General features: G+C 45.2%; 1 protein-coding gene across 2 annotated transcripts in view; it reads left to right on the top strand.

Annotated features, from left to right (window-relative positions):
• Positions 1-7,490, top strand: part of LOC119373487 (venom protein 164-like) — a 37,101-nt gene extending 29,611 nt beyond the window's left edge. For both annotated transcript variants that reach the window (XR_005179875.2, XM_049420449.1), the window contains exons 3-4: positions 6,394-6,562; positions 7,381-7,490. Coding sequence is in view for 1 of the 2 variants with exons in the window: in XM_049420449.1 (XP_049276406.1) it covers positions 6,394-6,562; positions 7,381-7,415 (204 nt within the window). In the remaining variant the exon portion in view is untranslated. The remainder of the gene's footprint in view (positions 1-6,393; positions 6,563-7,380) is intronic.
• The last annotated feature ends 4,592 nt before the right edge of the window (positions 7,491-12,082 follow it).

Raw genomic sequence — 12,082 nt, 5'->3', positions numbered from 1 at the left:
ACGAGTGGGTTGTTGAATGCTTTCAACCCATTACAAAGAGCTCTGTTATAATTCATGATCGTCATCAGCCGCATAATGCCTTACAGATGTTTACCAGATACCACGGTTCTCCGCAGAATGGCGAAAAATTGCATAGTTGCTGCTTCCCTACTTCACAAAAATTATGATGATTTATAGCGTCGTAGGTTCCTCACAAGTGCACCTCTGTTGGTTGCCAAGGAAGCCCATAAGGCTCCCATGATCCATTTCCTCAGGGTCTCAATAAAGTTAATTCCCTCTCTCTATCTCTTTCTCACGTTAGCGTATATTATAAAGCTTGGTGGGAGAGCGAAATAATGATCGGGCGTCATACAATGCGAATTACGTAACTAGCGGGTTTAGAGAGTTTATAATGGGCTCTACAAATGCCGCTCTTCGAGCTTTCGCTGTGACTGTGCTGTGCTTTCCGCGCAGGCATGGCGTTTTTTTTTTTTCGATTTCGCTCGACAAGCCCCTGTGACAGGCAGACAGCACTCCTCAAGTGCGTGCAAGCATCGGGCACTTCGCAGTGCCTCCAGCTCTCTTATCGCCGACAAGCGCCGCTACTTTACTAGCACAGCATCGCCGGAAATGCATAAAAATGTCAGAATTGCCCCAATGTTAAGTACGGCTATTTGTGCATTCCGATTGCTGGGGTGGCCCGCCTCTCTGTATCTTTCATTTTGCCTTCTCCTTCAACACAAACTTGTCAGTCATTTGATACTGCAGCTGATAAATACAATATTGAAAACGAAACATCCTTGCAGAACAAATATTTATATAGTCACTGATTCAAGGCATGTGGAGCAGCTATAATCACAACACAAATTGTTCAAAGCTGATGTTCATAAACTGCTCACATGCAAAGCTAAACTAATAGAATTAGGTGCACCGAAAAGAAAACTCAAGCAAACCGACTCGATCACGTACAGCGGCTTAGATTTAGGTAGTTAGCATCATCCCGTTTCTGGCATCTGGCGAGATTAAGAGCCCTTACAAAGACGTGCATACGGGTGGTCACATAGAATGCTACCATTTGCACAATCTGCGATTCGGAATGATTAACACATCCAATGCGCTCTTGCTGCTTTTGCTTTATCACATGAACAATGTCCCTGATACTGTCATGATGGAGCTCCTGTAAACTGAAACAACTGGTGAAGAGGTCTTCCAGCTAAGACAGGGTGTCCGAACAAAATGTTTTCCGTTTCGGCTTTAGTTTCGTTCCACTATGAAATGTCCCGTTCCGTTTCTGTTCCGGAACGAAAAAAAAAGTGTTCGGTAACAGTTCGTAACGGCTTTTTTATGCAAAGATTTGAAGTTAAGGTTATTATGAAAAAACATTGGCTTTGTGATATAGTTACTTGCCCTCCTCTTAAGGAAGTGGGATAGGGTATTTTTCGTCATTCTTCGGAGAATCGTGGTACCCGCTACGCATCTGTAAGGCATTATGTGGACGTTGTGTTGTGGCTGATGACGATGAAGAATTATGGCTAAGCCCTTTGTAACATGTTGGAAGGATTCAACGACCGACTCTTTGCGCAATTTACCATGTGTGATACGAGGTTGTTATTAGACTCGTCTGCCATGCTATATTACATATGTTAACGCGATTACTTGCCCGGCATGACGCATGTATAGAGTATTTTGCGAAGGAGTTACAAGCACTAGCGTGGCATTGTGAAGGAATACTCGACTGCCATGCAGAAAGTGCGGGTTAAAATCCCATCTGCTCCTAGAAAGTTGTTTCTCATGTCATTGTTTCTTATTTCACGCGACAGAGGTTACGGACACCGGCGGGGGCGGACAACTATGCCGCCAAAATAGGCTGTTGTGAATATCATAAAAGCTTTCGCTGTAACATACTTCAGCGCCGACAATGCCCTCTCCACGCTGGCCTGCGTGACAGGCGGGCAAAAGGGCACTTGCGTTAATATAAACATCTCTTGTTGCCACTGTTTCCGTGTTTTGCACAATTTCAACATATATTTGCTCTGGAATTCATGTCTGAGGTACGCGCTAATGCTGCACCCTGAGATATGTATAATTGCTCACGTTGCATGACCTCAGTTGTTCCGGATCGCCAAGTTTTCTGGTGAACCGAAAAACGATTAAAAAATTTTGGTTTATCTCCGGAACGAATTAATAAAGTTTCACTGACATTTTCGTTCCGGTCAAAAATATCGTTTATTTTCGTTTTCCATTTTTTTGGTTTTCTTTCCGTTCCGACACACTGCTTACAGATGAACCGGCACGGGCAACCGTGAGGGTATAGGAGACCACCGTTGTCCTTCAGCCTCGTACAATCAGCCGCCCCCAACAACTCTACACTCTCGATGCTTGTAAGGAGTAATGTGCGGCACTCTTCATAGTTGGCTTTAAGGACAAACGTCCTTGTCACATACCCACAAATGTAAAAAAAAAATGTGTCTGGTGTCATTCTTTGCGACAACATATGGGCCATGGTCTGGAGTAACATTACTCAGGTCTCAGATGTGTTGCTCTGCGACACTTAAGTCGCCGTCTTAAATTAACCTTTCGACGGGGTCTCGCCTACTCTGCGTGCTAGGGCCTTCTCCATCTTGCTTTATGAGGGACGTCAACATGCCTGACTCGGCCTTTCTATTTGAAACGGACTTGGCTAGCCCATAGAAACTCAGGCAGCTAACAGCTATTAGGAACTGTTGCACCGTCTGATGGCTATTGCACCCTGGTGACTGACTCGCGATTCCGAAAAGGTTCTCGACGGTGTCTTGCCTGAGCTTCAATGTCATGATATACTTGTACCCAACATGTTTTGACAAATAATGAAGCATGGATAAAACACTAGACACAGTGACTCGAAGCCCTACTGCAGTAGGTGTGGACAGGAAGTCTCCTTGTCCCCCAGAATGAAGTTCCCACACTCTAAGGTAGGTCAGGAACGACAGCAGCTGGTCCTCAGCAAAAGATGCAGGCATCAGGTCTTTGGCAGGGTACCGGGGCGTCATGATCTCAATCAAGTCTCGAATCATTCTGCAGTGCACATGTAAGGAAAAGGCACATTTGAAATTGTTGACAACACTAACGTGCACTCTATTGCCTTTGATTGCGGTCAACAAAAAATAGTTTTTATGCTTAGAAGGTAAGCTTGCTGTCGAAAGGACTAACCCTGAAAATGTGAGCACTGGCTCCCGGCTTCCCCAGCTTGCTTCGAGTTCAGTCTTGTAGAAGTGGAGGCCATTGAGGACGGCATCGCTAAACAAATGAAACGCGAAATTGATTCATTTTTTTTCGAAATTGTTTGCGTTGGTTTGGCAGGTTCTGATCCCTGGCACGGCTTAAAGACTTCTTTCATCGAGCTTCAACGCTTCTCGCACGGGCCGAAGTGACGCGTGTAATACACATAAAAATATTTTATGATAAATACCATGTATATTACTACACATATAACTCGATACTGCTTGCTTTTAAGCTCCTAACGGAAAATCACCAAAGGGAAGGCTGCCATTGCCTCCCCTGTTGGGGTGTTGAAGCTCGACTTCAGGAGTCCATTCCTTAGGCACTTCACCAGGTGAGGGATATCGGACACAAAATAAAGTGAGCGGCTGGGATCCACTGCATGCTGCACCTTGCTCTTGCTGAACGTTGGAGTTGCCTGTGTAACCATGAGTACCCACATCCTCCTATTCCAAACAGCACCATCGCTGGTAATGTAATGAACAAATAGGCCAGCTTGTTCAGCAATAATTACAGCCTCGGTCATGATCATTGCCAGTGTACCCCTTAACGTTGCTGTGTGTAGCAAACACAGCGATATTTTGTTTGCAAATCCCAAAAAACGGTACAAAGACAATGACCATGGCGTGGCCACACACAGCGTGTTTGTCGGCGTCTGGGGTAAAAGCGCCGAAATCAACAAAACGATCAACATGGCCTCCAGGTGGCACAGAAAGGTTGTCTGACAGCTTCATTTCATCGACGAGTAGTCTGCCGTGTCTCTTGAAGATGTCCATTGAGCTCGTATTTTCCTTTAGTACACTGAGAACATTTCTGCTGAATCCAAATCCCGTACTTTTTGCCTTAGTGTAGTTCCGTAGGGTGACTTTTGATGGCAGAACAAGGATCTGATGCTTGCGCATATGTTGATAAAGCCTCGGCCCTTTCATTTTCATGATAATGCATTTCAGTATCCACTCCTTCGAGTATGTCATACCTTTCACGCCTTTACATTTTGCAGCTGCAAAAATTGTGACGAGCCGCTTGCTTTTGTTTCGGAGGCAAACTTACAATTTTCGTCTAAAAAACTTTTTGAGATATGTGGCTGTTCTTGGCCTGCATACTGACAATATGATGCTGCAGCGTGCACACACGTGAAAGAATGCGCATTGTTCTTTGCCGGGAAAACTTCAGCAAATTTCGAAGCTTTCCCTTCACGGGCGTCTTTGTCTTAACATGGTATCTTCTTGCCTGGAGGCCTCTTCTGAGGTAACGACACGTTACACAGGCAATACCTGTAAGGTAAAAACCACAAGAAGTAATAAGAACTTGTTGTTGGGCGAGTTGGTGAGTACTTAACATCGTGGTTTAGCGCTAAAAAAAGACAGACACATGTGAGAGACAGTCCTGTCTCTCACATGTGTCTGTCTTTTTTTAGCGCTAAACCACGATGTTAAGCACAAGAAGAAAGATATGCCACTTAAAAATCTGAGCATTCCTTGCTACACTGAAGTGTCTGTAAATTACTTGCGACGACAGTTTTCTGCTGATGTAATTAAATGGTGCATTATCTACAAGAAAACATAAAATGAACAATATAATCATTACTAATCAGCAAAATATTTCTAATTTGTATATGATAACGTTGAATGAAAGTACATTATTTTTACAAGGAGCTGCTTGCCAAAAATATTTTCATTACAACCTATTGTATCTCGATAACACGATAGAACTGCTTACCGCTGTCAGAAGCAGTCCCTCTATAGGACTTGCTGAACACGCCATCTTGTACGAGGATCACTGAAGCTTTCAGCCGGTCTGTAAGGTGCTTAAAGAAGTCACTGGTCATTTTTGGTCACGGTAGTAGTAGCGCACACAACTCCATGAAAATCTGGTACGCGAAGTTTTGTCCACATTTTTGGAAGACTGAGTTTGCCAGCGATGCTCTCTAGTGAAACAGGCTCGCTGGACTCGTTCGAATTCGGGCTCACGTTCTCGTCTTGCACATTTGTGTCCTGAAGAGCGAACTTGTGAAAGTCGCGATGTGACAAACGCAATATACTCGTGAAGGTCGCGACGCAACAAACGTCCTTTCTTGGCCGGTGTCACAGCACAGGGAGCCGGACGCTTTCTCTCCGTACGTTTATGTGCGATTTCCTTGGAAAGGTAGCCTGGTACGTCGGGCAGCAAAGTTGGTACCGCATCGGCGGTCAGCAGAGGTTTCCCGCGAGGGATCCTCATCTCTTTACTATCATATATGTGCGCATGATAAGCGGTGCTTCGAAATGTCGTTCGCACACCGCCAAAGTTTCCGATGGTGGCTTCTGTTTGCGGTGCAAATTTCTATCCCAGTGCTTTCGTTAGGCTTCATCTTTCGGCGCTTTGAACAACGACGACCTCCGTCCGTTGTGCTCGCAAAATCCGGAGTACCCGGTCATACAACCTGGTGCAAAGTATTTGGTACCCGGTCTTACAACGTGGTCTCCGCTCTTTTCCTTTTCTTCTCCATGGCTGCCATTTGACGTACGCTTGAACTAATGCTTGAGCACAACATGCAGCAAAAACGCGGCACAAAGAAGTAAAAGCTGCTCACGCGGTGCGCACAACCTGATCGAAAGTCACCGCGTTGTCTATTTTTCCGTGCGCTACAGCGGCCGTGATGGCCACGACCTCCTCAGTTTTTTGACGCCTGCGCCGCGCACGGCGGTTAACAGAAGTGGGGAGCTCTCTCATAGACAGTGCCGCGCGCTCTTTTCACCACCCGAAGTATTTTAGCACACTGTAGCCTAAGGCCCGCTGATGCTTCAGGGTGGCTCGATACAAGGCAGTTGATCAGAAGGGGCAGGAATGAGCAGAGACATTGTTGCTTATTGCAAGATTTGTTGCTTAATGCATTGCTGCTAGCATTGTTGCTTATTTTCAAGCCGCCGTATTAGCAAGGAGATAAATATGCTCAAAGAAACACATATGCCAAATTATGCGAGCACGAATTTCCCAGCCGTTAAGCTAACATTATGCAGGAAATATTACCGATTGGTTTTATGGAATTGAAATCGATCAAGAGCCCTACAAAGAATGAGGATATTCAAGGAAAATTTCAGTTCAGTGGCACAAAATGCGTTCTGATGGTACTGGGTAGGAATGCCAATACAAACATGGCCTGCTGTCCCATTACAGACACTAGGCGCCATCTGTGCTTCCACCAGCCAATGTCCCCCTGGATCATGCTGCTTGAGAAGGGGCCCAGGCGGCCCTTTCTGCCACCCTGGTGCAGTGCTGGGCCGTGGATGCAGCCACCTTCGCTACCGTAACATATATAGTGGTTTCTGTCCCTGCGTACGCGGAGGTAACGTTAACTTTTACTAGCTTAAACAATTACCCTTCCCTGTCGTAAGCAAAATTGCTTTCGACTTCTAGTGTGCATCAGGTGTTATAGTAAATTGCATTTACCTATGAGAACCATGATGTAAACTCTGGGCAGCCCTTAGTGCGATACCTCGTATCAACTGCGATACATTGTAATTTTCAAGGTGTCGCATTGGTTAGACACATTTGGCAAATCTAATCTGTTGATGGAGCTACTCCTAAACATCACATACAATTCTCTGCTCAGAGCCGAATGTGACGTGTAATGTTACCCGTTAAACGGAGGAATATTGCATATTGCTAGGCGCTCTCATTTGTTCATTGCTACGTTCCCGGACTTCCCAAAAAAATAGTGTTACCACCACTCGGCACAGGCCTCGATAGAATTTTGGGGAAAGTTCTAGACTTCTTTAAACACTAGTGATAATATTGAGCGCACTACCTGAGTAGTCGAGTTTACTACGGCGATAACGAGCGCCCCAGGAACGTTCTATCAATCATTGATATGTCGACGCCCGGCGTCCCTCCTCGCCGCTATCATTGAACACCAAGAATTGTTTGTGATTTGGTTGTTTCTCGTAGCGGGCACGAGTTAGCCCAATAAAAAGTACTCATCTATACCAGGTTGTATTCGGCGCACTTCTCCGTCACAACCACGTGACAATATTCGTATGTTACCTTAAAGCTTACTTACTGAACTTTTAATCAGATGGCTTATTCCAATAAATAATATGTCACCTTTAAAATTCACATATTGATCATTCTCTTGATTTTCTTTCTTATGCATCTGCCTTTCAGCAACTTGCCACCAATGGAGACGCATCTGCGAATGACTGAGAAAGTTAACTCCTACCGTAACCGCGATATCTTTGGTATAGGGAGGTAATAAAATATTCTCATTTACGTCACTGCTTTAAATAAGTCTTTTACTTAATTAGTGCACACACGTTTCAGCAGGTGTTGCGTGGTTACCATTTTAATAATAATTATTCATTATTTTTTTAGTTATCATTTAACAGTTATCATTGTTTGGTGCTTGGTTGCGTGCACATTTACACGTAGAGGCTTGTCACGCAGCCCGTGTTACTTCAGCAAGATTCAACCGCGATGGCTCCATTCTTACATGCTTCCCGCACGGACAAATGGTGTAACATGGGTTGCCGAATATTGCGCTGCATGGGCGTACTAGGGGGGACACTAACGGAGGCACAAGAAAAAAGCACAACCAGAACAGGTGGGCGCAAACGATCAACTGTAAATCTTTCGTGAGGCGCCACTGGGGCCTCTACCACGAAAAAGGGAAAGAGAACGAGGGAAGGAATCAATGTGTGAACATAAAAAAATGTGATAAATCTAACTAGAGTAGTGAAACTGATACATGGTGCGCGTAGCAGTGCTGCGCGAGTTCAAGCGGGTTTAAAGCCGATTCAAAACGGAGAGTATACAAAAAGAAAAGTATAGGCCATTTCATTATGTGGAGTTGGATGTCCAGCGAAGCGGCATATGGCAGAACACAGTGGTCACACGGAATTTGGAACAGTACCCGAGCAATCACCTTTCAGCAAAATCCGTAAATTTTGTCCAAAAAGTGTCCCAATGGAATTTAGCGGGCTCTCCTTTCACGATTTCCGCTTGGACAGTGCGTCTTTCAGCCTCGTTCTCCGTTTCGTGACACGTATCGTGTTGTCTGGCTTAGTGCATGCGCTTGGCGCTACGGCGAGTTGTGCGGCTTGCTCAACTTTTGTGGCACGTATGAATTTGATGACGTCCAGGACAAGTACGTTGAAACCTAGCCATATGCAGCTTAGCTGTCAAAATTCAGTTTTCTATTCCACCTCTCAAGCAGTTTACGGCCACAGCCGCCAGGGGTATGCCGGAGGATATGCCGTGCTTTGCCTGCGTTTGCACTAAAGTTAATTCAGAAGCTTTTTTTATGAATACCACACATACTAACCTAATAAACATTGCCCGAAATTTGGAAATACACCTTACACCTAACGCCACAGCTATCATTTCGAAGAGCACTTCTCTTTCTCAGGTTGCAGTGCAGCAGCAAAGTGCCATTGAGAGCGCGTTACGTGCACTTACTGAAAGTGCACTTCGACCCGACGTGGTGGCCTGGTGGTTATGGTGCTCGACTGCTAACCTGAAGGTGGCGGGACTGAATCCCGGCCTCGGCGGCCGCAGGCACCATGCTAGCGGCCCGTGTACTTAGATTTAGGTGCGCTTTAAAGGATACCATATGATGAAAAATTCCAGAGCCCTCCACTACGGCGTTCCTCATGATCACTGGGTGGTTTTGGGACGCTAAACACAAATTAATATATTAAAGCGCGCTTCAGAAAGCTTGCGTGAGAGGTGTATTACGGTTCAGCGTTGCTACATTCAGCAGGAATGCTCCAACAAACGTTGATTACTGTAAAACGCCCTGTAGTGTGATTATCGTGTCTATAACACGAACGCCGCCACTCGAACGACAATACCAACGATACGTCGGTCGAATCATCCAGCAGCAAAATTCATCCCGCAGCATTTTGCGAACGAGTCGTAAGAGGCATGCCACAGGTCAGTAGTTATGTCCATCGCCTCGGCCTTGTGCTGCTCGTTGCATATTGACGCAAGACAGACATCATGTTCAAACTAAGCGCGCAGGTTCGGGCGCCTTCCAAGAAGACAGCGGCCTAATGCTAAAACAAGAAAAGGCCGTGATGCCGCGCGACTTCTCAGCGCGTGATCCGATGAAGAACAAGTGACGCGCCACTCGAGGAACTTGGACTTGAGCTTTCCGTAACGGCATTACTCTCCCTGGGGGCGTCGGCGCTGGGGCACTGCAACAGGGACATGTGTGAGGGGGTATTTACCTATGTAAAAGAATCAAAACGACTGCCATGCTAATGTTTCTGGTACATACTTATTTGATTTATTTCATTTATCGTTATTTATTTATTTAATTCTCTTATTTAACTCACTCTTTTTCTTCCTTTGATTATTATTTTTTCTTCTTCCACCTCTTTAGCAACCAATTCGGAAACCGTAAACACAAATAATGTTTTCGCTTACCTACAAATTATCAAATTATCTCTTTAGAATTATCCCCCTTTTTTTTCTCATTCACAAATCCTAGTGCCGCACGAGTCGTGGCCGATCCCCCGTGGTGGGTTCTGCCATTGCTCTAGGAACAACCAACCCACCAACTTCTTGGAGATTTATTTTTTAACACGCAAGTGTTTTATGCCGGGGTCCACCAAGTACTTCCGTCACGGTTATGACGTTGATAAAATGGACACCAACGAGTGAGAAAGAAAAAAACTAAGAAAAAGATCCCCCGCTAGGAATCGAACCCACGACCTTGCGGCCGCGACGGTGAGCGCCCGACACTGAACCGACTAAGCCAACTTGGCAGTCCACGGACACTCCACGAACGCGCGTTATATCTTTCACACATCCTCTTTCACGCGGTGCTCTCTGTTGGTGGGGCTGAGCGGGGCGGTGCCGCCGTCTGCGAGATTTGAAAAGAAGTAATGCGTCACGATCGACACTTAATTATTCGCGCTTACTCCGAGATTGCGTGCGATATCGGAGGTCATGGTTAAAGCGTCTCGATACCAGCGAGGCACGTTGGCCGCGCTGGCGTGGCCGAGGCGCCGTAGACGCAGTTACATTCTTTGCCTTTCGCTTCGTGTTAGCGTGCGCCGGCTCATCGGAGTAATGCAGCTTCCACATGCACCAACGGGATTTCTCCGCCGCCGACAGCTTCGATTGCGAGAGCGCAGACTAAGAAAACTGCTGCAATACGCTTTGAAAAAAGGACACGATTTCGACGGGCGAATGTCGTGCCTTGGTGGAGTGAGATAGAGGCCAGCGGGACGCACGCGTTTGCGGCTCAAGCTACGAACCTATGCCTCCCGTCTTGCTGAAGCGCAGTGTGGTAGTGTATGCATGAACACAGGTGTCGGCAACCCATTACTCTCCTTAATTGACGACGTTTTGAAGAAGTGCATATCGGGTACCAGTGTTGATTATGAGCGCGTTGACGTCATCTTTACGCGCGATACACGATTCGCTGATTGAAAATATATGTTCACAACTTCAGCTACCATATCGGTTTAATCATGATCATGGGCGTTAGTCGTCGCGATGAAGACATACCACTAGGCGTCAACATGGGTACATCGATGTCAAACGGTGCTATAGCTGCCAAACACCAATAGGCATTGTAGAAGCTATCATGTATCACTACACGATAAGCATAACTTCTGTGATGACACGTTTGACTTTAGTGTTATACCAATTCCTATGACGGAGGGATCAGCCATGTTTTTTGGTCTCCTGCTAAAAACGTTGTGAGCATCTTTCGTTTTACTTTTCGGGCCCAAGTTATCCCCTCAATAAATAGTTATTCACATACTGCCTGAATTGTGCGTTACAATCCTGGTGGAGGTGCAATTCTTTCGAGATGCATCTTCCCTACATGTTACGCCATTTCTCCATAGCTTATGTGTTATATTTTGTGGGCATGCCCTTACTTTAAAATTATTGTCGCTAGCGTTCATTCAAAGAAACCTTAAATATAATTCTTGTGCACAAGCTATGTTCCACATATAAATGTTTTCATTGAAGTTAGAGGTCCCTAAGCAAACGAATAAGCAATAACTGAGGAGAAACTTAACTTTCAATATATAATGAAAATTTAAAAAGGCTGCGCTATAAACGCACGAGAGTTCTGGTTACGACGAAGCTCATAACTAACAGTAATAGGAAGCATGTTAAGCCGACTATATATGTAATGTATCAATTCTGCCCTGCATATAAGCAACCGAGTACGTTTTCTTACGTGTCCTTAAAATATGCAATCTACCGCAATGTATTACGTGAAACGGTCAAATGAGATCCCTTTATCTTTGGTTCTCGTCTTGTGGTATATCACATGTAGTCTTAGCGAGGAAACCATGGCCGTAATAAAGAAGGCGATAAATCATGAGACTTCATTCCAACGAGCGGCATCATACAGGGCTATCACTTTGCCCACACTTTTTTTCGCAGACAACTGGTACCTTTTGTTACATGTTCGTTCGTAAGGCAAGTTTTAAATCCCAAGTAGTAATGTTACCAATATCATCAACCTTTCGTCGTCTTTTTCTGCAGTTGCTGCTGTCACAAATATAGTACACAAATCATTCGATATGTACAACTACACTTCTAAGCGCGTATTGACGACGGGACATTGTTGCGTTGCGCGACCTTGTGACATGGACTCTTCGGGTATGAATGTCATCGGCAAAAAGGATGAATTTTTGGTGGTATGAATTGGTAGGCGTCCGCACTAACACTATGAAAACGAACATAGGTCTAGGCATGATGTACTGCGCAACCATAACTTCCAATTTTCCAGTGTAATCCGGTTATGTAGCGATATTTGGTACCCGGATTGAACCAGCTGGTAAGTATACTAAAAAGCTTCTACTTCTGAAATCACAATACAGGTTCGACGGTCGAAATA

The sequence above is a fragment of the Rhipicephalus sanguineus genome, chromosome 11 (genome assembly GCF_013339695.2).
Source record: "Rhipicephalus sanguineus isolate Rsan-2018 chromosome 11, BIME_Rsan_1.4, whole genome shotgun sequence".
NCBI classification, from domain to species: Eukaryota; Metazoa; Arthropoda; class Arachnida; order Ixodida; family Ixodidae; genus Rhipicephalus; species Rhipicephalus sanguineus.
This window is presented reverse-complemented; position numbering and strand designations above follow the sequence as displayed.